Source organism: Astatotilapia calliptera, chromosome 18 (genome assembly GCF_900246225.1).
Source record: "Astatotilapia calliptera chromosome 18, fAstCal1.2, whole genome shotgun sequence".
Taxonomy (NCBI): domain Eukaryota; kingdom Metazoa; phylum Chordata; class Actinopteri; order Cichliformes; family Cichlidae; genus Astatotilapia; species Astatotilapia calliptera.
The window spans coordinates 798,567-825,514 of NC_039319.1; the positions used below are offsets into that span (position 1 = coordinate 798,567).

At 41.3% G+C, this 26,948-nt stretch overlaps 2 protein-coding genes and 1 gene segment (V, D, J or C); 1 reads left to right on the forward strand and 2 right to left on the reverse strand.

Annotated features, from left to right (window-relative positions):
• Positions 1–918: 918 nt before the first annotated feature.
• LOC113010722 (T cell receptor alpha variable 3-like) lies at positions 919–7,109 on the forward strand. The segment is given in 5 exon segments: positions 919–1,066; positions 4,011–4,220; positions 4,306–4,407; positions 6,039–6,228; positions 7,100–7,109. Coding segments are annotated over 4 exon segments (357 nt in total).
• LOC113010291 (zinc finger protein 239-like) lies at positions 6,887–12,478 on the reverse strand. The gene is made up of 3 exons (XM_026149306.1): positions 12,412–12,478; positions 11,999–12,334; positions 6,887–8,224 (listed from the first exon to the last, which is right to left on the reverse strand). The coding sequence occupies exons 2-3, from the start codon at positions 12,168–12,170 to the stop codon at positions 7,248–7,250; spliced, it is 1,149 nt and encodes a 382-aa protein (XP_026005091.1). The 5' UTR covers positions 12,171–12,334; positions 12,412–12,478; the 3' UTR covers positions 6,887–7,247.
• A 2,351-nt stretch (positions 12,479–14,829) lies between these two features.
• On the reverse strand, positions 14,830–23,502 carry LOC113010299 (zinc finger protein 664-like). Of its 4 annotated transcripts, XM_026149323.1 has the most exons (4): positions 23,171–23,500; positions 18,355–18,717; positions 16,407–16,497; positions 14,830–15,034 (listed from the first exon to the last, which is right to left on the reverse strand). In XM_026149323.1, the coding sequence occupies exons 1-3, from the start codon at positions 23,340–23,342 to the stop codon at positions 16,430–16,432; spliced, it is 603 nt and encodes a 200-aa protein (XP_026005108.1). In that variant the 5' UTR covers positions 23,343–23,500; the 3' UTR covers positions 14,830–15,034; positions 16,407–16,429. The 4 variants fall into 4 exon arrangements, with proteins under 4 accessions (XP_026005108.1, XP_026005110.1, XP_026005109.1 ...); XM_026149325.1 differs by lacking the exon at positions 16,407–16,497 and having other exon boundaries at positions 23,171–23,498; XM_026149324.1 differs by lacking the exon at positions 14,830–15,034 and having other exon boundaries at positions 16,413–16,502; positions 23,171–23,499.
• Positions 23,503–26,948: the final 3,446 nt, after the last annotated feature.

Genomic DNA, 26,948 nt, shown 5'->3' on the forward strand with positions numbered 1-26,948 from the left:
AAGTCACTGATACAACAACCACGTTTTTCCTCACCTGGAGACTTTCAATGAGAGCTTTAGATGAGAAATTCATCATGATGTTTAAATTGAATTCAACTTTATTTACACAGCACCAAATCACAACAACAGCCGCCTCAAGGTGCTTTATATTGTAAGGTCGACCCTACAATAATACACGCAGAGAGAAACCCAGCAATCATATGAAGTCCAGATATGTAATAGTCATTAACATGATCAGAGCCACGAGTGGTTTTAATCTCAGGAAGTTTATACAACAACTTGTAGCACCAACTGTAGTTAAATGAGGCTGCACAACATGAAATGCAGACTACAGAATTTCACTTTAATAATACTGAATGAGAGGAGCAGCAGCTAAGTCGTCTACATAAACCTGGAACAGTGTTTATTGATAGGCTGCGGACACTGCGCTGGTTGCCTGGGGTCAGGAAACTCTCAGGGTTTGCCTGCTCTCGTTGTGCCTAACTGAGCTAGTCTGGGTAAACAGGCACAACATTCACTGGCTTCATCTGGACTGAACCACGGGGAGAACCGGTGACAAGAACACTCTTCCTCCTGGAAGAGGGAGCATGGCTCCTCATCCTCCCACCACAACCACACCAATGATGAAGCTGGTTCATTCATGGAACTGTCTGGAATGCCGAATAACAGGAGCTCTTACAAGCTGGGCACCAGCGTCACAGCTTGAATGCTGGGTGGCAGCGGTGATGGTGGTGACCTGGGTGACCGGTGCAATAAGACTGCTGACTAAGAAGGCAGCAACAGACGAACTCCAGAAAACTCATCTCCAGTCAACCAGGGAACACATGATGGTAGGTCAACATAGACTGACACAGACACTGAGGAATAAACAGCACTATTTAAACACCCGAGGGTCAGAGGCATCAGGAGAAACAAGAGTGTAACAAGACGCAGGTGAGGATCATCAGAAGCAATGAGACAGAAGGTAAAACTAGACCAGCAACCGTCAGGACGTCAGAACCTTTAACTAGGGGAGCTGACACGAGAGGACACGATTGGAAAGGGAACAAATTAAACTCTGAACCAGGTGAACAACATTACTGCAAATACTTTGTGTTACAAATATTTTTCAGAGTCACCTATTTTAATGCAGCCCTTCACTCTGACAGTGTAATTTCACAGGATTAACTAATTTATTTGGATCACGTTTGAAATGTCATGATTTTTGCTGTAGATTAACAGATGGGAGCATTCAGACCACTGCAGTAGCAACAACCAGTTCAGTCAGCGCTACTTTCTCCTGAGATGAAGCCAAAATGTTCCTTTCTTTCTTTCCGTGTTTAGAAGCATCTGGACCTGCTCGTCATCACTCGTGTCCACTTCTTACACTTACAGTGCATTTTTGAGGAACACCTTTACTGTGTATATATCACGGTTATTATAGTGAACTAATATAATCTGCATGTGAAAAGCCTTTTGGTTAACTAAAACAAAAATAAAAACTAGACCTGAAATTATTTTGTGAACTTGGAAAAAAGAAAGATTAACGGTGGAAATCCCCGTAGTTTCAATATTTGTGAATTTGATCAAAACGTTCAAAATGTGCTTTATGAGGCTTTATAGAATAGAATAGAATAGAATAGAATAGAATTCAACTTTATTGTCATTGCACATGCACAGGTACAGGCCAACGAAATGCAGTTTGCATCCATCCAGAAGTTTTGGATGAGGCTTTATGAGGCTTTATGAGGCTTTATGAGGCTTTATGTGACGTTTGCCATCCAGGCAATAATAATTAATAAAGACTAAAACTAAAACAGACAATGACAGTTAAAAATAATTATTCTTAAACATTGCAAACTAAACTGAAATGATTCAACTCAATCTAAAAACTTATTAAACCTACATTGAATTAAAAGCCAAATGTGATGGTCTCTGTCGTCTCCGGCTGATTTCTCGGTTTGTTTGCTGTCTGTCTCTCGACTTTAGTTTTCTCTCTCTCCTCTGTCTGTGTTCCTTTGTTGTTGTTTGTGTTCCTTTGTTGTTGTTTGTGTTCCTTTGTTGTTGTTTGTGTCATTCTTCACTGGACTGTTGGATTAGAGTTAGTGAAGCCCTGGCTCCTCCTGCTCAGTGTTTGTGCTGCTTCTGATGCTTCAAGATACTTGCTGTGTGTTTCTTCTGTGTAGACTCCTGGTTTTGATCTTCCCAGGTGTGTGGTAAGACAAACCCTGAGTTGAGAGTGTTGTGTGGACTCCTTTCCTCCCTGGAGTCCCTGGAGCACTATACGCCTCCAATGAACTTTACAAATCATATATTTGAGTCCAACCTGCCTACCAACACAGATACACAAAGTCAAAATATGTAATGTAAAGCCTTAAGACTGCATTATAATAAACAACTAAATGTTCCAAAATGCAAAACAGAACTACGAATGTTGAACAACCTTAAAAGTTCAAACATTATTAATCGCACCAAATCTCAACAACAGTCCCCTCAAGGTGCTTTATATGGTGAGGTAGACCCTACAATAATCACACCCAAGATCATGTGCAGCCGATATTTTACAGAATCTGTCCTCTGTGTTGGAAAGGCTGTCAACTGTGTGTGGGAGCCCCCTTGTGGCGAGAGGGCACAGGTGCACTATTGAACACATGTTCCAGGGATCAGAGTTTGAGCGGACTGACTCAGCGGGGGATGTCGACACACAGTGTGAGTCGTGCGCGTTGCTAAAGAACTGAGTGGACGTGGAGCCCTGCCTGGAAAGGACAGCTTTAGTCTTTTAGGCATTTAGTGGATGTAGAAGTGCAATGTGTATTGGCCTGTTCACCTGTGTGGCCAGTTCATGCTGCTAATGTTGTACACAATAATAATAATGCACACTTTGCATTGATCCCCGTGGGGAAATTCACTCAGTGAAGCAGTGGGCAGACACCAGTGCAGCGCCCGGGGAGCACTGTGTGGGGATGGTACCTTGCTCAGGGGTATCTCAGGGTAGCCGTTCAGGGGATTCGAACCCCTGACCTTACCATCATGGGGCAACCGCTTTGGTTGATTGGCTGTTTTGTGTTGTTGGGTGTATTGGCAATTAATGTCATGGACTGTAAGGTTTTCTGAGTAGTGCATGGAGATCTTCATATCGGAATTTCCATTTGTAGTTCTGGTTAGACTGGAAGAAAGCTCATGAATCTTAATTCATGACTTAAATGTTTGTTATATTCAGTATTTTGTATATGCTCTGCTCTTGTTAGCTAACAGCTAACCCCCCCCCACCTACGAGTTCTTGTACATCCTCTGAAAGCCTGCGGTTGCATTACTGTGCTGCTGTGCTGCGCTGTTAAGCTACAGAATCACAGTAAAGACGGAATAACCTTATTTGTGCGTCCTGTGTGTTCTGACACCGCAAGGTGAACACCACTGCTATTCAGCCAACGCCGATACAGTCCTGGGTTCAACCCAAATTACCTCAGAATCAGAACAGAAGCAGAAAGAATGGCTTCTAAGTACACAGCAGATTGTCTCTCTCACTCACTGTCTGACTGCTACAACTATCACAGCCGAACATAAAGACAGGTTCAGATATGCTTTTTTCCCTGCTGTCAAATAATTGTGTAGTTATCAGTGAATTCACTGTCACTGATGATTCCAGGGAATCCTCTCCTCCCCAAACTTTACAGTCTGAACGGGAAACTTGTGCAGACACTGATGTGGTGAAGCCAGCTGTAAAAGTCACTGTCTGGATGTACTTGTACTTGTAACTGCACCTCTTTAGTTTCTTTTAACACCAGCAGATGTTTCGCTGTTCATAAAGACTCTAAACAGGTTTCTGTCTGGCTCCACCCACTGATGCTGAACTCAGCCAATGAGATGGTCTCTTCCTGCAGAACTACAGCCAGCCTGATGTTGAGGAGAAGGCTGTGCAGCAGAGAGGCTGCTTAGTCTTTTCATTCTGCTGAACTTTGTTCATCTGCTGTGTGACTTCAGCACCTGAAACATGTTCCTTTATCTGTTTGTACTTTTCTCTCACTGCATAGGTGAGTGTTAGAACACAGAAAAGTCTCATGGTGACAAGATTTGATCAGGAAATAAAAACCAGAGGAGACACAGATTCAGGGAGGAGCTGAGCTGCGACTGAAGAGCAGACGAGACAGAGAAACCTCCACATTCAACACAGAAGATTCAGTCCAACATGTTGTTGTTGGGCTGTTATGAAACTTCTCTGTTAATCATCATGATTCTAACAGGTACATGTGAAAAAACTTCATCCTAATATTTTAATTATTATTCACGATTTCTTTGTAAAATATTTACAGATTTCTGTTTCTTTAGGTGTCAGCTGTCAACAACTCACTGCCAACAAAACTGAAGAGTCCAGTTTGGAAGGCAGCACAGCTACTCTGTCCTACAGATACTCCAGACAAGCAACTGGAAGTGATCAGTTCTACTGGTATCGACAATATCCTGGAAAACCACCAGAGTTCCTGACCTTTAACTTGGGAACACAAAACACAACAAATTCCAAACTTTCTGTCAGAATGGTCGATGACAGAAATGGTCTGAACCTTCAGATCTCCTCTGCTGCAGTGTCTGACTCTGCTGTGTACTACTGTGCTGTGAGGCCCACAGTGACAGGAAACAGCAAAACTCTGTACAAAAACCTTTGGAGCAAAGACAACAGAATACTCCACAACATCCACTAGAGGGAGCCACACACTGTTAAACCTCTGTAGACTCTGAGAGAATGAGCCACAGCTGTGACAGCGAACTTTAGCAGCTACAATAACGTCACGAGTCTCCTCCTGAGTCTTGTAATCACAGTGTTCAGCTCAGGTGAAGCCTGTCATGCAGCAGCAGAGCAGCAGAGCTGGAAGAAACACAGCCGTGGGAACATTCCTGTTTCAAACCAAACACTCATCTTTCTCTGTTTTGTTTGCTCACAGAATATTAAGAATATTTTAATAGATGATTTTAGCTCTTGCAGATGATTCATTCAGCAGATTACAACTAGAAAACAGATTTTTACAGGAGGCTTTGATTAACCTGAAATTGCTCTTTGAGTATAAATGTGTGTGAAAGGGTGAATGAGGCTGTTGTATGAAGCACTCTGAGCGCTCAAGTAGAAAAGTGCTTTATGAGAAGCAGGAAGCTGAAGCTGATAAATGGAGCAAGTCTTGTTTTTCTTCATTTTACTGAAGCTCTTTATAAACCTTTTCCTTCTTAAGGCTTTTTTCTTTTGTATGAAAAAGAAATTCCTCGCTAATACACACGTCAATGCCAGACTTAATAATTAACCTACTTTAAAAACATGCACATTACATTACATGACCTAAAAGGTGGTGTCAAAGACTTATCCACGTTCTATCTGAACATATTAATGCTCACAAAGATGAAAGTTTCCCAAGGCACGAGCATGTACATGAGCTTCCTCTTTTATTCCTGCTGAAACATTTGTTCACAACATTACCGGAGAAGATACGCCAAAGACAGGGTCATGGCCAAACGCTACTGTTGCTCAATGCATAACACAACAGAGACCATTTGTGACACATGTCTTCCTCTGATCAGATTTCAAAGCCAAAACATTTTAGAATAAATTTACTTACAATATTTATTAATTACACACTTATTTATTACCTTTATGTAACTAAATCATGTCCTGAACTAATTACTGTCTTTGAGCAACACAGCAAACACAGAGCAGAGAGGAGGAGCAGAGATTCAGGGAGGAGCTGAGCTGTTACTGAACTATAGAAGAGAGAAAAACCTCCACATTCAACAGAGTTCAACACAAAACAAACTTTATGTTCCTCAACATGCTGTCATTACATCACTGTGTGTTTCCTCTGATTCTTCTCACTCTCACAGGTCTGCTCACCTACACAGGAAACTATGTTCAATTCAATGATTACTGTAAATTTTGTGTAACTGATTAATAACAGATATTCCTTTTTCTTCAGTTATCAGATGTGAAGAACTCACTCCAACCAAAGAAAAAGAATTTACTTTAGAAGCCAGCGCTGTTGCTCTGTCCTATAAATACTCCAAAGCTGCTGTTGGAACTGATTACTTCTTCTGGTATCGACAATATCCTGGAAAACCACCAGAGTTCCTGATCTCTCACTTTGGAACAGGAGACAGAATATCAGATCCAGTTCCTGGAATAACGTTTAATGTGAGTGGAGATAAAACACTGATGACTCTTCAGATCTCCTCTGCTGCAGTGACTGACTCTGCTGTGTACTACTGTGCTGTGAGGCCCACAGTGACAGGAAACAGCAAAACTCTGTACAAAAACCTTTGGAGCAAAGACAACAGAATACTCCACAACATCCACTAGAGGGAGCCACACACTGTTACACCTCTGATTCTTGTGTCATTGGACTGATGACAAAGACAACAGAGAAATGAAGCAGTAAAGATCAGAGACAGAGACAGAGCTGCTGTGGAAGCACAAAAAAAATTAAGAGTTTCATGTTTTGAATTGAAACATTAATCTGAGCCACCGGAGGACAATCATGATGTACTTTAGAGTGCTAGTGTAAATGTGCTATATGCACTATTGTAAAAAAAAAAGCAGGTTCAGTACGACATGTTTACATTGATCAGAGTACCATCATATCAAACTTTAACCCGCAGCAGGTCAGCTGGGAGATTAAAGCATATCTTACATGTTTGAACTGAACTCTCCTCTGTGACCGCTTTCACTTATGATCAGTCACAGCTCTCTGCAGCCTTCAGTGTCAATCTGTCGTTTCTACATTACAACTTTACAAAGACTTTATGTTTAGAATGAATATATGACATCACAAAAACAACAGGCACTGATAGCTGTATCGATTACTAACACTAATGATGCTCTGAGAAAAAGCCTTTAACTCCTCAGCTTGAAAAAAAGAAAACACTGACATCATTCATCATTACAGAGACATTTTATTTCTTTCTTTTTTTTTTTAAATACAGAGTCTTTTACAACAACATGCTGGACATCTTTATTCTGCTTTTGTTACATATGAGGGTTGGAAAAAAATGTTCACAATATCAATTGTATCCAGTTGGCAATGAGATCATTTTAATATTCATTATGTTTTCCATTTGGAGTTTTCTTTCATCCTCATGATGGCAGTGAAGTGTGACACAGATGGAACAAAACTCACATGATCACAGTTGGAGTGCACTCTAATAAACCTTGAATAGTAATAACACTAACCATGAATCTCTTTTTTTCCTAGTTTGGAGTCGCTTTGGATGTCTTCTCTAGAAAAATTTCAAGACTATGGCGTCTCATCTGTGTGAGTTTTCATGTGTCGCAACAAAACACTATTACGTGTGAACATTTTCCCACAGATTTTACAAATATATGGTTTCTCACCTGTGTGAGTTCTTATGTGAACTAACAGATGACTACTACATGTGAACTTTTTCCCGCATGTGTTACAAAGATACGGCTTCTCACCTGTGTGTGTTCTCATGTGCTCCAGCAAATTACTGCTTCGTGAGAACATTTTCCCACATCTTTTACAATGAAAGGGTTTCTCACCTGTGTGCGTTCTTAAGTGCGCTGTCAAATGCGTACTACATGTGAACTTTTTCCCACAGGTTTCACAAGGATACGGCTTCTCACCTGTGTGGATTCTCATGTGGACCAGCAGATGACTGTTCTGACTGAAGGTTTTTCCACATGTCTGGCAGGAATGTAACTTCTCTTTCGTGTGGATTCTCATGTGGCGCACCAAATTGCTCCTATGAGAAAAACCTCTCTGACATATTTTACAAGAATGTGGCTTCTCACCAGTGTGGATTCTGTAATGCTCTTTTATTTGGGACCTTTTCTTAAAGCTTTTTCCACAAATATCACATTTTAAAGACTTTTTACCTGTTTCAGTTTTACATTGACTACCTGAAATGGGACAGTCTTCAGCATTGTTACTGGCTCTTCTGTTCGTATTTCCAGTTGATCCTGGATCTACTTTCTTGCTTCCTTCCTGATCCTGGGTGTGAGTTTCAGGACAGCTGTGAGGGAGTGGCCTCTCTCTGTCTGGTTCACTGTGCTCTCCTTCCTCAGCAGCAGTCACCATAAAGGTATCAGTCTCCTCCTTCAGTCCCAGCTGCTCTCCATCCTGACTGCTGCACAGTTCCTCCTGTTCCTCTTTAATCTGTGGAAGTTCTGGTTCCTCCTGCTCCACACTCAGCTGGAGTGCCTGATTAGTGAGATCCTCCTCTTCCTTAAAAATGTGTTGCTGTTGGAGGTCTGCAAGGATGAAAGGAGAGAAGAAAAACGCATATTAAAATATCGATTGTAATAAGGCTCCACAGTGTGAGTCAGTAAAGAAATCCATAAAAAAATGTCCTCTTCTAGTCACTGCTGATGATCGCTGCTGTCAGCTGTTAAAAATATTGGAGAATGAGTGTTGATGTTGGAATCCTCACAGTCAGTTGTGAAGTGAGAAAGTCGCATCAAGATTATTAGAAGGAGAAAGGCCACAGCTGAGAATACACACCCTACTGCACAATTAAGAACAGAAAAGACTGCCTTTTATTGTCATAATACAGATGAACAGTGTGTATCAAAAAATAGCAATTATACAAATATTGGAAAAAATTATTGTTATATCTTTACAGTGCGGGCTATTGCACATAAATTAAATGTCGCACAGTGGTGATGTTAGTTGAGTGGTAGTCTGTGTATAGAAGTCCTTGAATTGGGGGGTGGAACTGTGTGGTCAGTGCTTGTGTGAGTTCAGGCTGGTTATGGCTCTTTGAAAGAAACAGTTTTTTAGTCAGTCGGTCTTTGTGCTGATGCACCTGTAGTGCTGCCCTGAGGGAAGCAGGCTGAAGAGGTCAAAGCCAGGGGGGGGAGCTGTCCTTGATAATGTTTGCTGCTCTGCTGAGGAGGAATAAATGTCCATCAGGGAGGCGAGAGGGCAGTCAATGATCTTCTGTGCTGCCTTAACTACACTCTGAAGCCTCGCTCTGTCCGCCTTAGTACAGCTGCCGAACCATACTGTGATGCAGTATCTCAGCAGGCTCTCAATGGACGAGCGGTAGAAGGTCAGCAGCAGGTTGAAGTCCGGTCTGTACTTCCTGAGGACCCTCAGGAAGTGTAGTCGCTGTTGGGTCTTCTTGATGACCATTGTGATATTGTCTGTCCAGGAGATGTCAGTGGAGATGACGACTCGGAGAAACCAGAAGGTATGGACTCTCTCCACACAGTCTGCGTTGATGTAAAGGGGGACTAAGTCAGTGCTGTGGCTCCTGAAGTCGACAATGACCTCTTTGGTTTTCTTGGTGTTCAGTGCCAGGTTGTTCTCTGAACACCATGCTGCCAACTTCAGGACTTCTTCTCTGTAGAAGAAGGGATGGCTACCTGATCTAGTGAGAGGCTGCAGATTCTTGTGAAGATGAGGGTGAGCTGGTGGGTGCATGCTCTTAGCACCTTGCCAGGTACTCTGTCTGGATCGGCAGCCTTCCTGGGGTTCACTGCTTGGAACACCTGTGTGACATCGTGCTCTGGTACAGTGAGTGGAGCGGTGCAGGAACCAGGTGAAGGTCAGGGTGAGGATGGGAACAGGGCTGAAGCAGCTGAGTGCTGCTGTTGTGGTGTTTCGGAGCAGGTGAAGAAGCAATTTATCTCCTCTGCCAGCGGTTCACTCAGGCTCACCAACAGAGGAACATCAGCAGAAGTACAGCAGTAAGAGAGGGAAGTTAAAATGCAAGATACAGCTGAAAAGCTGCTGGCAATAAATAATATATATGTTCAATGACTGAATAATCAACATGAAATGTGTGGATGTTAAATGGAAAGCTTGTGGTGATTGTTTTGCATTAGCGTCCTTCAGCATATACTCTAAAATAAAAGCACTGTTTCCGGTTACATTAACATTCAGGGCTAAAATTCTACAGACTGCTCTCTTGCCTGATCTCTACATTAGCAGGAAGAGTACGCTTGGAATCAGCATCACATATAAAGGAAATTTTTAAATGCTGCAGTAAAATGAGAAAAAGTAATAATTATAATTTTAGTAAGATCTAATACATATATTAAAAGATCAGAGGAGAAATTCTGTCCATTAGGGCTGGGCGATATGGCCTAAAATCCATATCACGGTATAATTTGAAGCATGCGTGGTAACGATACATATCGCGATATGTTATTTTCTTCTGTATAACGTATTTTACACACTTAAAATCCTTTCATTTTCTCAAAAATCTACAGTGCGCCTTATGTATGAATTCTGGTTGTGCTTACTGACCTTGAACTGATTTTATGTGCTACACGGCGCTCACAAATCTGTCAAAATGTAGCTTTGGTAAGCTACGAAGCCGCACCGCTTGATACCATTGATTTGTTGTGTGGTAGTAACAGGTAAATGAACTTTTTTTTTTTTATTATTTGAATCTATATGAGTGCTTGTGTATAAATACACAAACAATACACACATGCTTTCCATTGTGTAATTTAAGTGATCTAGTAGCGCTGTTTTGGAAGTTCAGTTAACGCTAGAAATGTGCTTTGGACTTTGTGCATGCTTTGTCTCTGGGGGCCACCGCATATATTTATATATAAACATATATAAATAAAACCACTTTCTTTTACATTAGTAATTCCTTATTTATTATTGTTAATAATAAATTAATTAAAGCAACAAAACAACCTGAAGAGCCGGTTCGGAGCTGAATGATCCGACTCTTTTTTGTCACGATCCTGGGTCTTATGACCCAGTGTTTTGAGTTTAGTTTATTTGGATGTTTATATGATTAAACTCATGAGTTTAATCATATAAACATCGTGACACTTTTTAATGATCCGAGCCGAAAGAGCCGGTTCTCTAAAAAGAGCCGCAAATCCCATCACTACTTTCGACCAAAACAGGCGCAGCTTGATGACATCATCAACATGCGGTAGAGCGGTATAGTCAAAATCTGTACCGTTGGCCAAATTTATATTGTTTCTACCGTTTACCGGTTATACCGCCCACCCCTACTGTCCATTACAAATCGTAACAGGTCCCTCCGGAAGGACAGATCGAGTACCCTGGCACTGACCTTCCTGTGAAGACTGAAGAGATGCCAGCTCAGCAGATGGTGGTGATCAGCTGACAGCTCAGTTTCAGTTTTCAGTTTTATTTGTCATATGCAAGTTAGCACAGGGTCAACATCGCAATGAAATGTATTTGACGAGCAGAAGACAGTCACTCAGCAGAATGGTACAGTAGAAGAAAAAATAAATAAAAAATAAAAATAAAACAAATAAAATAAAAATAGTAAAGAGCAAAATATTAATAAGATGTAGTAAAGGAAAAAAAGAGAGAAATTTCCAGTTAACTGACTGAATATATGTATGTATATATAAATATATGTACACACTAGTGATTAAATAAAGAAAATCTTAAATAGGAATGTGGGGGGGGGGGGGGGGGGGGGGGGCAGATGGGACACTGCACAGGGATGAGCAGCAGTACAAACTGAACAGTACAAAGTTTTGTTTTTTTGTGGCACTTGTTACAGTATTGCACTTTTTAAAAATATAACTATCAATAAAGTGGAGTGACCAGTGCAGATTAAACAGAGAACTTGTGAAGCTGCAGCTTCTGAGTGCGTCCCGTGGACTGTGTGTGTTGAAGTGTTGTGGTTGAGGCGTCGTATGGCTTGATGGTAGAAACTGTTTAAATCTTGTAGTCCGAGCAGACAGACTCCTGTAACGTCTGCCAGATGCTCTCTACACCCAGCTGACAACAACGCACCGTTACAAAATCAGCTGAGAGCTTTAACCACAAATCAAGCTGCATTAGCCGGACTGTCTGTGTGCTAGCTGACTCACCAAAACTTTAAACTCCAATCAGAGATAACGGGTATCACAGGGCTAGTTATCAACTCTCACCGGCTGAGAGACAGACTGTCTGCCCACTGAGGTTTCCTGAGCCTCGGTGTGGGGTCCCTGTGCTCACCCTGACAGCAGCTGCAGGACAAACTCCTCGTTTAAAACGGCGTTAATGAGAATCACGGCAGCATCAGAGTGACTCACCTGCTGTGTGCAGCTTGATTTGGGGTTTCCAGGTGATATCCAGCAGTCTGCGCTGACGGTCGATCTCTTCCTCGTACTGGACGATCGTTTTTTCAAACTCCAAGAATATTTGTTCAGCAGCAGCAGTTAGTCGCTCGTTGATGAACTCTCTCAGATACTGAACTGAAGGCATCGTTGCTGCCGCAGCTCACACACTCAGCTCACACACGCCGCTGATTCAACACAGGAGGAAAGCTACTTCCGCCTTTCCTTTGTTTACTTCCGCCTGGTGTCACACGGTCAAGCTCCGGCAGACAAGGGCTTCCGTTCCACTTCGTTTACGTAACAGCTCAGTTTCTAGTAGGAGGGAATATTAGTTACACATTCCTGAAAAATAAAAGGTTTCGGTAACATCATAAGTGGATTTTTCCCACCTTGATGCTAAAATCTGATTCCCAGTTTGAATCCAGTGGCTCCAGAGACTGTTTGGTATCACAGGCTGTGGATCTCTGTGGTGAACAGGGTTTGGAATATAAACAAGAATAAGATGCTCTCTGCTGAGTAAGCTGTACCTGTGCAGGCCGCCTCCTCTTACATCCCACCATCAAACACCACATCTCACACTTTATGGAGCACGTGGCAAAAGGACTAACACCTCAGCTCACCTCCATTCACCTGATTCAGGTGTGTTGACCCAGGGTGAGATCTAAAACCTGCAGGGAAACCGGCCCTCGTGGACTAGGGTTGGGGACCCCTGCCTTACAATAATAAGCTTCTTGAAGCTTAATATTGCTCTGATTTGGCACTATATGAATAAAATTGAACTGAGTTCATTTAATTGATGATTTTAAATTGGTTTAGCTGAAGAGAAAGGACCCAGAAAACTGTTTGACGTACTTTTCATTGGTATATATTTTTTAAAAAGATACATAAAACACAACTGTTAATATGAGTATAACATCTATGTATGTTTTAATGGAACCTGTACCTGGAAACCAACTGTGTGGTGTTCATGTGCCTGAATATGGGACTAATTTATTTGTGCATGTATGTTTTTAATTTTCAGTGGAATATCTAATAAAGTAAGGAAAAGGCAAACATGTTAATCCATTCAGGCATCACGCTGCATGTATAGAGTAGAGAGGTTCCTTCACTGGTCCTGCTGCTCATTCTGTACAGGCAGCTGAAGGAGTTTAGGTCAGGAAACCAATTTGTTGACACAGACAAGCATGGAGACAGAACACAGACACGGTCTGCTTTTCATTTGGATGATGATAGTCTCCTTTCAGACTGGTGAGTCATCAAAAGATGGAGTGAGATGTAAAAGGAGATGATGGACATGAAAATATCTGGATGTTGTTTGAATTGATTCACTTTTTATAAACTAAGTTTAAAGATGCAGAAACATGATGGTGAAATATGTCTTTGTTGTTTTCAGGATCCTCTGAGGATTTACTGACACCATCTAAAGATGTAGTGACGAGTTTGGAAGGAGACACTGTGACTCTCTCCTGCAACTATTCAGGCTCTGTCCTCAACCTCTACTGGTATCATCAGAAGTCTGGTTCACATCCACAGCTTCTCATAGATGAACATTCAGAGAAAATAGAAAAGCTGAAGTTTAGAAAAGATCAAGACAAAAGCGATTTTTATCTGGAGATCTCCTCTGCTGCAGTGTCTGACTCTGCTGTGTACTACTGTGCTCTGCAGCCCACAGTGACAGGAAACAGCAAAACTCTGTAAAAACCTTTGTAGAGACAGAGCTGCTGTGGAAACACAAAACTATTTGATTGGCTCAGCTATTAAACTGGCCCCGCCCACTGAAGTTGAGCTCATCCAATGACATTATTTGTTGGTCATTGTGCTGCAGTGGAAGAACATTGTTCATGTGCTGTCTGTCTGGCTTTAATAACTCCAAAGACATGTTGCTGCACCTCTTTTTGCTTCTATCTCACATTATAGGTGAGTTTAAGAACAGGGATTAAAGTTTAGTTGAAGCTGCTGCATTAAGCAGATATACAGACTGCATTTCACTACTTTTCTTCTTTCTTTTTCCAGGACTAACAGCTGGAGACTCAATCACTCCTCAACAACCTGAAGTCACTAAAACAGAAGGAGAATCTGTCAAACTCACATGTAGCTATGAGACAACATCAGAGTATGTACGCCTTTACTGGTACAGACATCATTCTGACCTTCAGGCTCCTCAGTTTATACTCTACAAAGGAGCAAGATCATGGAGTGGCAATGAATATATTCCTGATAATCGATATGAATCAAAAACATCACGTACAACAACTACTCTGACCATAGCAGCCCTAACCCTGGCAGACACAGCTCTCTACTACTGTGCTCTAGAAACACAGTGATACAAAGTGTAGAAGAGGCTGTACAAAAACCTGAACACAGATATCTGACTACTCTTCAAAGAGGAGGGAAGTGGTATTCAAAGCACAGCTTCATATCAGATGGATTCTGCTAATTCCTGTTTTATCAGAGTCACTGTGGTTACAGCTGCTAATGAAACACTGTGGGAGGATTCACATGAGCAGCAAATCCACACCAACCACAAACCAACACTTTATATCAGCATCAACAGTCAGGAGGAAACATCGTTGCTGTCTGTGGTCCTGAAATGTAAATGTTGTGAAACGAAGGGGTTTCTGTGTCTCTGAGCCCAGGACACTCTGACAAAAGACATTCTTCATCTCTAGAATTTCACTTCCTGATTTAAGTTAACAGTTCAGTATTAATTCTGACACACTGTGGCTTCTGATTCTGTGAAGTGTCTTCATCTTCAGCTCTGCATCTTTACTGCGGCTTTGATTTATAAATCATGAAACAGACAAAAAAACTTTAGAAAGAGCTTTTTATAAGAGCATGGTGAAAATCTACAACTTCCTAGTTTCACTTCTAAATCCTGAACAATCAAAATTAGTTGAACACAAAACAGAAGAACAAAAAGTGATACATGCTTTCCACAAATAAAAGACTCGTGTGGTCAGTGAGCACTACAGGATTTCTCAGCTTCAGTATCTCAGGTCACAATCCAAATATCTGAGGTAGAGTAAAAACAAGGGAAAGAAATCATACGTAGATCAGAATATGACAGAATACAATGGAAACATTTCATACATCCAATTTTCCAACCAAGTTCAAATACACACACAAACTTAACTGATGGCGGTAAAAGGAAAACAAAGCCAGTCTAACTCTGCAGGGAAAGAAGCTGCTTTAAAAACTAAGAGTTGCCGAGCAACGCCTCCACTTGTACCTTTTTATATTTACATTGTTGTGACAGAAAACTGCAGCAAACTCACAGAACTTAGCAACAACAGGAAACACTTCGGTTCATATTACACACATTTTTCTTCCAGAGTGTGTGAGTGCTGGAAAACACAGATTTTATAATAAAACAGAACAAATGTACTTCTTTCTATGGCCGGCTTTAACAAGATTTTATATCATGAAACACCAACTGTAATTCAGTGGCAGTCCGCACATCCAATGGTACACTGCACAAACAAACTTAACACAATTCAAACAAAAAATGACCTTGTGTGAGAGTCATCATGTTTCACTGGAGAATTAAAAACCCTCATCATGAGAGCGCCACAGCGTGACACCGAGTCGTCTAAAGTTGCGTCTCTGCTGCACGTGAGAGAAAATAAAAGTAATAACACATAAAATTGTCACATTGTGTTGATCAGTAGCTTGTAGGGCAGTGAAATGATCAGATTTCAGCCTTGAATTTGATTTCGGCTTCCTTCTATGAAATGATGATCATGGAACAAAACTGAAACTGTGTGCTCGACAAACAGAACACAAAAGCACATCAAGCACTTCCTGAATCACAGCTGTTCTCTGAAGGTTTCCTGAACTCGTCTGCACGAGTAACACTGTGTTAAGACACATATAACAAAACTGAGCTGTGCTGTACAGCAGAGGGGGAGGAGCTTGTCGTTCAGCATCATACTCTGTTGTTTTGAAATACTTTGAATTTAATGGAAGAGACGTAATGAAGACGAAATCACGTGTGAAGAGTGCTTTAACCTCCTAAGACCCGAACTCTTCCACGGCAGCATTTTTAATTTCTCTTTGATATTTGGTCACATTGGGGCCCGATGAATGTAAAAACAAAGAATTGCCAGATTTTTTTTTTAAAACCTATTTTTGTTTTTAAGAAAAATGAGAGCCACATATGAGGATATTCGTTTAAAATTCTGATAGAACAGTAGCAGTATAACGTCCTTGTAAGTGGATATCAGGCCCTTGTAGAGCAAAACTGAGTGTTTTGGTCTAAATAACCCAAAATGTGACGTCCACATGTGGACGGCAGGTCCCAGGAGGTTAATCGCCTGAAAACAATCCACGAACTGCAGCACGACTGACGCACAAAGGCTAAAAAAATAAAGAAATGGTTACTGACGTGAATTATCCGACATTGACTCGTCATGTCCACATTAAAGGTTTCAGCACACGGACTCGCTCACTCAGTTCTTTTCCTGAAGAGGAGATACCTGCACTGCATGCAAAAGCACGCAGGGAAACGCAGAGGGAGGTCAGAGCTGTCGATCTACATCCATCATGCAGGTACAGTGAATGCAGGGAAAGACTTTACATTTAGTGTTAAGTGGATGCGCTTACATCAGGCTTGCACCATATCGGTCTGGAAAAGTGTTTTAATTAATTCGTTAATATATATATATATTTTTTGGAATGTAGGTGAGTAATATTAGGAATGTTGCATTATGGATGTAAAAGCAGTGTTATGTTTACATGCAGTAAATGCCTTTTGTCACTAAAATACATGAATAATCACAACAATTAATCATGATCACAATATTGATCAAAAATCTCCTCAACAAACAGTTTTGATCCTTTCGTTAGTCATATGTTCAAACTCACAGCACCGCGGCTGTTCACACTGCAAAAACAATACAGCTGCATCTTAGTCACCTACACTAGCCAAATGCTTTTTAATGGCCAACAGTCATTTCATATTTATTTTATAGTTTGTTTGAGATCTGCTGCTGAGAATGATTCAATTTTAGATTTACATGTTTGTTCGATCACGGCTGCAGAAATGAGGATGAACTCTGCTGCAGACGCACAGGATAATACACCCAATCTTTGTTTTCATCATGAAGAGGAGTGAGTGTGTGTTAAAGTGGGAAACACATTAGTCGAAATCTTACACTTTTTCTTCACCTACTGTTTCTGCTTTTACACACACACATATATATAAAAAACATAAATAACTGTAAAGTTAAAAATCAGACAAATGTTAGTTCCTAATACTGTTTTACCTTCATATGTTTACAGAATGAGATCATTCGTCATCTGAACTAAAGACATGTTAAGTGCCAGTATGGATATGGGACTCTACTTCCCGCCTCCTATTTTCCCATTTCTGAAACAGGCGTGAGCATCTACAGTGTTCATACTAAGTGCTATCGTCTACAGGCTGCTGTTGAATAGAAGAATATCAGAAGACTACAAGTAAGCTATTAGGTTAGCGCTGGTTCACATCACTACATCTTAATATACATAAATCTGCATCATCACCGGTGAGAGCCGAGAACACGCAGAAAAACTGACGTTTAAATTGTGATGTTTTTTTGTTTGCCAGATTTCATTATTTCATCACATTTATGGAACATATATGAGCTTTTGAGATCAGTCATGACCTTAATTTCAGACTTTTAAAGACCTTTTATTGAGCAGCAGGAAGTGTGTAAAGCCAGCTCTGATTGTGAAAGCTTTACTGTTAACGGGTTCGATACTTTTGTCAAGCTCGGCTTCATAAATACACTGTTCCCTGCTAAATATTCAGAACTAAAACTTTTTCCCTGCGTGAGTTTTCATGTGGACTACCAAACCACCTCTTTGGGTAAAACTTTTCCCACATACTTTGCAAGTGTATGGCTTCTCACCGGTGTGAATTCTCACGTGCACCAATAAAGTACATTTTTTAGTGAAACTTTTCCCACATGTTTTGCAAGAATACGGCTTCTCTCCTGAGTGGATCCTCATGTGGACCAACAAACTGCCCCTTTGAGTGAACGTTTTCCCGCACGTTGTGCAAAAAAATGGATTTTCACCTGTGTGCACCGCCTTGTGCTTTTTAAGTGCTAATAAGTAACAAAATCTTTCACCACAGGTGTTACAGGTATACGGTTTCTCACCCGAGTGGGTCCTCATGTGAACCAACAGACTACCGCCTTGAGTAAAACTTTTCCCACACGTTTCACAAAGATAGGGCTTCTCGCCTGTGTGGATTCTGTGATGTTCGTGTATTTTGTATTTATTCTTAAACAATTTTCCACAAACATTGCATGTTACCGACTTTTTACCTATGTGAGTGTTACACTGACCCTCTGACGTGGGAGAGTCTTCTGCATCGGTACTGTGACTTCTGTTTGCACTATGTGCTGATCCTAAATCTACATAGTTGCTTCCTCCCTGATCTTGACCCTCAGCTATCAGGAAGCTGTGAGAGAGGAGCTGCTCCCTGTCTGGTCCTGGTTCACCGTGGGCTCTTTCCTCATAAGCAGCAGTCACCATAAAGGTATCAATGTCCTCCTTCAGTGCAAGCTGCTGTCCCTCCTGACTGCTGTAGAAATCCTCCTGTTCATGTTTGATCTGGAGAGGCTCCGGTTCCCCGCGGTTCTCCTCATTACAGAGCTGCTGGTTAATGAGAAATTCCTCCTCCTTATAGACATGCTGCTGCTGGAGGCCTAGAACGAAGCCAACATAAAGAAAACTGATGTGATGACAGAAAAACTCCTCTGAGCAATCATTAAAATAAACACACACAATGTTTCCGCTTCTTCTAAAAGTCTGGTCGGATGTGTAAAAAAAAGCTAAAAATCATGTCTGGAAAAAGGTTTATTTGTTTTTTGTGGGGATAAACTGTTTATTTTACAGCATTACCTCAATAATGGAGTGGATTTATATAGCGCTTTTCAAGGCACCCAAAGCGCTTTACAATGCCACTATTCATTCACTCTCACATTCACACACTGGTGGAGGCAGCTACAGTTGTAGCCACAGCTGCCCTGGGGCAGACTGACAGAAGCCAGGCTGCCATATCACGCCATCGGCCCCTCTGGCCAACGCCAGTAGGCGGTAGGGTAAAGTGTCTTGCCCAAGGACACAACGACCAGGACAGAGAGCCCAGGGATCGAACCGGCGACCTTCCGGTTACAGATGCGATTCCCAACCCCCTGAGCCACAGTTGCCCCAATAAACCCACACACAGGGTTAAAAAGGTAGTAAAGAGCTCCATAAAATTACATTTATAATATATTAAAACTCAAAGAAACCTACAGAACCAAACTCACTAATATAACTACATGCCCAGGCACATAAGGAAAAGGCCTTTTATATTCTTATTTCTTGGTGTCAGTGAAAATCCAGGCAGGGCGTTCTGAATCAGCTGAGAAGACAGTTAAAAAAGTTTTTAAAAAATGAAAGTTTGGACGACCTTGTGAGAGTCATCAGCTGTTCTTGTTTTTTTGTTTTGCTTCTGTGTGTTTTTGGCTTTGAAGCAGAGCTTAAATATAACAACTGACATTAAATATAAAGCGCTTTGAGGCAATTGTTGCTGTGCTTTGGTGCTATATAAATAAAACCAAAGTGAAGTGAAGTGCTATTGCAGATCAATATTATATTTCCATCATCTGTTCATGTGTTTTATTTGATCATTTCTCGTTCACTCTGAGAGTTACTGAGAGCACCAGGGGGATAAGTGGATGCTACCGACAGTAACGTCAGGCTCAAAAAGCAGCACCACTGCTCTCATTCTCTCCTCTCAGTGTGCACACAGACACGCATGGTAGTGGGTAACCATGGTAACCGTTCAGGTTATTATTTCCATGCAAAAGAAAGAACACAAGTACCGCTGTTGTCTAACCGAGTAACTAGGGCTGCTCGATTATGGCAAAAATGATAATCACGATTATTTTCACTGAAATTGAGATCACGATTATTTGACGATATTTATTTAACCCTTTAAGACCTACTATAGAACCAAGTCCACCAGAGCTTATATTATTTTTTTACATGCTGTAGTGCCATTTGTGGGAGCATTTCAAGTTGCTATACATCAATACAACTGTTATAGCCCATATTTTAATAATATGTATGCATTAAGTGCATAGTAATTACATAAATTGCAAAAAAGTGCAATAAACTACAAAAAAATTGAAAATCGCTTTTGTTTTGTTTACATATATTTCTACTTTGAGAAATTTAAGAGGTTTATCCCTCAAAACTTTAAATACAATAAAGTTGCAAAAAATAGTTTACAACAACAGGAAATTTATTTTGAGTGTCTTCATAGTTTTATTTTGGAGATACATTAATTTTTATATACTGCAGGAAAAACGAAAAAACAATCCTATGATGCAAATTTGCAAAGAAAACAGCAGGTGCATCATTTCACTGTGGGAAGTGTTACGAACAGCTGATAGGAACGGCAAAACGTGTTTCTGGAATATTATGTTTTTGTTCCTGCAAGCGCTTTTTATGCAATTTTTGCAAAGCTATATGTGGAAGGAAACCGTGACCGAGGACAAGCTGATGGCATCAGATGTAAGTACAACTCCTCCGGTTTCATATGCAAAACAAATTATTGTGCTAGCTTACACTGTCCAGGTTCTACAGGGATTTAAAAATAGTTACACAAAACGGAGCGTGCTGCTCTGACCGGCTTTAAAGGGTTAACAATGACTTTAAAAAATAATATAAAATAGTGTGCAACACCACTGAAGTTTTTTTTACCTCTCTTTTCAACCAACAGCAGTCACTCTCCTCTCCAAATAACTTCTGCTTAGCTTTCCGAGCTTCCCTCGGGTCCTCTTAATCAGCGGTCTCCAACCTTTTTTGCGCCACGGACGGTTTATGCCCGACAATATTTTCACAGACCGGCCTTTAAGGTGTCGCGGATAAATGAGGGAGGGGCTAATAATCGGCTCCGTCATTTTTAATGATCGTTGAAAGCCCAGATCGTAATCGTGATTAAAATTCGATTAATTGAGCAGCCCTACGAGTAACTAATATACTGCGCATGTATATAGTGCATGTTACTTTACAAAGTCAGTGTGCACTCTGTGACAATAATGTGACTTCAGAAGAAGAAAATAAGCCCTTCATTTGAAAAAATGTGATTGACTCAAAATAAAATACATAAGATGTGTGTGAAACAGAAGAGGAAGTGATGCAGCTGTGAAGACATGTTTCACTGGATGGAAAAGAACCCGGTAATAAAAAGCAACAGATGTGTTGGATGCACATCTGTAGCTGCATGAAATATTGGCCTGTAGTCGGCAGCGGACCTGACGACAGTTCAGTTCTTATGGTAGGAAATACTGTCTAAATATTTCCCTTTATGCAATGTTTTTAAATAATTAGCTGACTCAATGAAAAAATAATCTGATGCTAAGTAACCAATCATCACGTTGCACTATTTTTACAACCGGGGGCCTGTTCTTCGTACCTCGCTAAGTTAGCTGGATTTGATTGTTGACGATTTCGCGTGATCTTGGATCGTTCGGTTCCCCGAAGCTCATCCGGGACTTGCTGTCATAGCAACAGAGCCGTAAGCGTAAACCTGCTCGGGAGCAGGTTTACTTTATGTAAACAGGAGGTATGTCCGCTTCATTTATACGAAAGCAACAGCGATATTCCACCACTGTTTCACCATAAATAAATATTCTCAATGTAACTAAAGATAATGCAGCACCTGATCCATTTATTGATGTCACACAGATACATACAGGTCATTTCCTAAAAAAGGGAAATGTACTATTAACATTCTATTACATGTATGTGATTATTACAGATGTAATTCATATTTTAGAGTAGTAATTGTAAATTACTTCATGTAATCAAGATGAGAGACCACGGCTATAAAAGCGAAGGTGGATTTGGGAAGTCTGTCGCAGCCATGTCCTGTCCGTATACGCGAGCAACCCATTGTGGAAGGTGCAAGATTGATAAGGAGAGTCCTCAGAATTCAGCGTATATTGCGGGATAGACAGGATCCTTTAGCTCAGCGCGACAGTGTGCTCATAGAGAGATATCGATTTTCCCGTGAGGGTATTATTTACTTAACCAACTTGTTGACGAGGGGGTGCAGGACCACCACCTGTCTTTTTTTGCTCTGCCCTTTTCTTGGTTGCTGTTATGAACAAACAGATTATTTCAGGGTCTCTTTCCAAGAGACTAAAAGCAATATAAGTGATAAATATTACCATTCTGTAGAATATTCTTATATTTCACTTTTACCTGTTCCCATGTTCTAGTGGGTCCTGTTGTGGCTCTAATGTGAAAGGGGATATAATGTAATATAATGTAATATAATATAACATATTATAATATAATGTAATATAATATTGGATAATATAGTGTAATATAATAAATCTACCCTACCGCCTACTGGTGTTGGCCAGAGGGGCCGATGGCGCGATATGGCAGCCTGGCTTCTGTCAGTCTGCCCCAGGGCAGCTGTGGCTACAACCGTAGCTGCCTCCACCAGTGTGTGAATGTGGGAGTGAATGAATAGTGGTATCGTAAAGCGCTTTGGGTGCCTTGAAAAGCGCTATATCAATCCACTCCATTATTATTATTATTATTATTATTATTAAATTACTTACGAGTTTAATTTGTCAGCAACTTCCTGCCAGCCCTCTCTCCTTGCTTTTGCAGCCTTTGCAGTGTTCCCTTGTGTTTTACTTAAACTCTGAAACTCCTGAAATCCCTCACTCAAGAGTTCTTGCTCTGCTGCCGAAGAATACCGAGCCGAGCGCGCTCCGTCGACATTTTCGCCGACCAATCAAAGGGTTGCCGATCAATGTTTCTACTCTCGATGCGTAGCCCCTTTTACGACACCCAGTGATCTCACATTACTTCATCCAGCTGTACTAATCGTCAACAACAGGTGTGTTCGGAGAACCGGAATAGCGAGCTCAAAGTTAGCGCGATGATTTGATCTTGGATGTAGTAAGCGACGTACGAAGAACGGACCCCAGGACAATAAGAGAGAGCAGAGGTGATGACGAGTGCGGGAGTGAAGAAGAGCTGAACATCCCAAAGCAATAATATGATAAACATATAAAACATAGCAAATAACTTTAAAATGAGTGAGACTCGTTCATGTGTGAGTTCATCCATCAGAGTGAGACTCGCCTGCTGTGTGCAGCTTTATCTCGGGTTTCCAGGTGATATCCAGCAGTCTGCGCTGACGGTCGATCACTTCCTCGTACTGGACGATCGTTTTTTCAAACTCTGAGAAGATTTCTTCCGCAGCAGCAGTTAGTCGCTCGTTGATGAACTCTCTCAGATACTGAACTGAAGACATGGTTGCTCAAACGGCTCAAAGATTCAGCTGAGAGACGACAACAATACGACCGTCTTCCTTCTCTGTCACACAGGAGAAAAGCTAACGGAACTTCCGCTCTTTCCTGTTTACTTCCGCCTGGTGTTACACAGTAAAGTTCCGACAGAGAAGGACAGGTTTCGTTCCCAAATCAGGTTATAGTACGAAGTTCTATATTTATTTGTTTTTACCGCATTTCACAAAAACAAAACATTATTTTAACCATAATAAGTTAAATTTCAACTTAGAAAATTCTCTGTTTAAACTGAAAACTGATTGTTAGTTTGAGTTCTTCTCATTTTTATAAGCGAAATAGATTATTGGTTGGTCGACTCACGTTGTGTTCAGCTGCTCCATAAGAATAACAGATTTTCCTTTTATTGTTTTGTTTTAATTTTTCCCCCCGTAAATTTATTTAACTGTGTGCTGGCTTGGTGAAGCACTTTAGTTCAAGTGCTTAAATTAAAGTAAGCGACTGGACTTCTATAAATTTCTTGAAGACGTTTCACTTCCTGTTATTAGGAGGATTTTAGACACCTAAACATATTATTATTGTTGTTGTTGTTAATAATAATAATAATAATAATAATAATAATAATAACAACAACAACAACAACAACAATAATAATAATAAATTCTATTTCAAAGCGCCTTTATAGACACCCAATGACACTTAATGATAGAATAAAACACACAATAGAACATTGGCAGTGAAGAAAAATAAGAAAACAAAAGCACAAGATAAAATAAACAGGTTCACAGTGACTATGCAGATTTGAATAGGTGGGCAGTAGGAGGAGGGATTTAAACCGGGGGAGAGAATCAAGGTTTCTTATATCTGGGGGTAGAGAGTTCCACAGCCTGGGAGCAGAGCAGCTGAAAGCGATGCCTGCCATGGTGCTGAGGTGGAAAGAAGGCACAGCAAGCTGGATAGAAGAAGATGATCGAAGAGATAGTGCTTAACAGGTCAGCAAGGTAGGCAGGAGTGAGGTTGTGAAGGACCTTGTAGGTGAATAGAAGAAGTTTGTTCAAGGTTCAAGGTTCTTTATTTGTCACATGCATAGTTATACAAGTATAACACACAGTGAAATGTAGCCTGACACGCTCCTCGACATGTGCAAAAATGGGGGGGGGGGGGGGGGGGGGGGTGTAGAGGAAGAACATTATATATATATATATATAATATATATATATAAAAAACACCCAGCACGCCCCTGCGGGCGGTTTATCCTTCAAGCTCGGGTCCTCTACCAGAGGCCTGGGAGCTTGAGGGTCCTGGGCAGTATCTTAGCTGTTCCCAGGACCGCGCTCTTCTGGACAGAGATCTCCGATGTTATTCCCGGGATCTGCTGGAGCCACTCGCCTAGCTTGGGAGTCACCGCACCTAGTGCTCCGATTACCACGGGGACCACCGTTACCTTCACCCTCCACATCCTCTCGAGCTCTTCTCTGAGCCCTTGGTATTTCTCCAGCTTCTCGTGTTCCTTCTTCCTGATATTGCTGTCATTCGGAACCGCTACATCGATCACTACGGCCGTCTTCTTCTGTTTGTCTACCACCACTATGTCCGGTTGGTTAGCCACCACCATTTTGTCCGTCTGTATCTGGAAGTCCCACAGGATCTTAGCTCGGTCATTCTCCACCACCCTTGGGGGCATCTCCCATTTTGACCTCGGGACTTCCAGGTTATATATATATATATATATATATATATATATATATAGTATATACATTGGGTGAATGTGCAGTAGTAGCAGCAAGCAGGTGAATTCTGTACATTAATATGAATAGACATCTGACTATTTTACAGGATAGACAATATAAACATATTTAAAATTAAAGGAATTGAAATGTACATTGTGCCTTGGTTTAGTGTCTGGAAGAGTCCTGTCTCAGTCAATTATAGATGATGTGAGAGGGCGGGTGTGTGTGTTTAGGGCACGGATGGCTTGGGGATAGAAGCTCCTCTTGTACACTATCTGGAATTTCACAGGGAGCCAGTGAAGCTCCTGGAGAACAGGGGTGATGTTCTGGTCGGAGGGGGTTCTTGTAATAATGCAGCTGAGTTTTGAACCAGTTGAAGTTGGAGATATTTTTGGGGGAGACCATGCAAGAGAGGATTACACTAGTCAATACGTGAGTTAACGAGACTGTGGACATGAATGGACATAAAACAGTAATTATTCATAGATCCTTGTATGTTGACGACATTCACCATTTAGAAGCATTAAATATGTATATATCTATTTTAACATCCAATTTCTTAAACTCCAGCAGCTAAAACTGAATCCCCCCTTTCCAAACTAAAATTATGGCAGAATTAAAAGTTAGAAAATTATAATCTTTTATGTTGTTTTTTTCCTCTGCATCCATGCTTGTTCTCTCTGGGTAATAAAAAAACAAACTCTGCAGGAGGGGGAGATACAGGAGAGGTGGAGGAAGATCTCAGCCTGGGCGTCTATTGTCTTGTGTAGTCTGGAAGGTGAGTGGATGACGGGGTGGGTGCAGTTTTCTCTGTGGTGGGGTCGGGTGGACTGTCCCGGGCTCTGTGGGGCCGGGTGGCGCTGTTGTTCTGGGCCCCGGTCCGGATGGACCTGAGCCCCCTTTCCCTGGCGGGTTGCAGAGTATGGGGGTGCCTACTGGGGTCAGCGGGGGAGCTGTATAGCGAAAAGCGCTATATAAATGCAATCCATTATTATTATTATTATTACCCGACTGCAATCTGGAAATATTAAATATTTGGTAAAAATGGTAAATGGCCTGTATTTGTATAGCGCTTTACTAGTCCCTAAGGACCCTAAAGCGCTTTACATATCCAGTCATCCACACATTCACACACTGGTGATGGCAGCTACATTGTAGCCACAGCCACCCTGGGGCGCACTGATAGAGGCGAGGCTGCCGGACACTGGCGCCACCGGGCCCTCTGACCACCACCAGTAGGCAACGGGTGAAGTGTCTTGCCCAAGGACACAACGACCGAGACTGTCCGAGCCGGGGCTCGAACCGGCAACCTTCCGATTACAAGGCGAACTCCCAACTCTTGAGCCACAATTGCCCATTTAGGTATGGATATCTCTCCTAAGCTTGCAGAATTAACTAAATTAAACTACATCCCGCTTTTAAAGGAAGTAGAAGGCGATCTGGCTAGATGGAAATCTCTGCCCATATCACTCATGGGAAGGGTCGCTGCTATAAAAATGATGGTCTTACCAAAAAGAAATTATTTATTTTCAATGATCCCAAATAAGCCATCACAAGATTGGTTCAGATCTCTAGACTCGTATATTTCTAAATTCCTTTGAAAAGATAAACCCCCACGTATCAGCTTAAAAACACTACAAAAGACCAAGGATAAAGGAGGATTAGATCTGCCCAACAGGCTTCAGTTCATCTCCAGATGGTTAAAACACACCCTCTTAGATGAACCTTGGATAGATGTAGAACAGGCACTATGTAATAATCTAGAAATTTCAGACCTATCATTTATCAGCTCAAACATCAAACGACATGAATGCTTTAAAAGCATCAATATCAGCTCTTCTCTGACAGCATGGTGGGAGTTTCTAAAAATAACAGAGTCTTCAT

Excerpts from the sequence above, each read along its gene's own strand:
- LOC113010291 (XM_026149306.1), bottom strand. The coding sequence starts at position 12,170 with ATGCCTTCAGTTCAGTATCTGAGAGAGTTCATCAACGAGCGACTAACT. Across the intron at positions 8,225-11,998 it reads AATCAAGCTGCACACAGCAG|ACCTCCAACAGCAACACATT; the intron begins GTGAGTCACTCT and ends TCATCCTTGCAG.
- LOC113010299 (XM_026149322.1), bottom strand. The coding sequence starts at position 23,342 with ATGTCTTCAGTTCAGTATCTGAGAGAGTTCATCAACGAGCGACTAACT. Across the intron at positions 18,718-23,170 it reads GATAAAGCTGCACACAGCAG|GCCTCCAGCAGCAGCATGTC; the intron begins GCGAGTCTCACT and ends GCTTCGTTCTAG.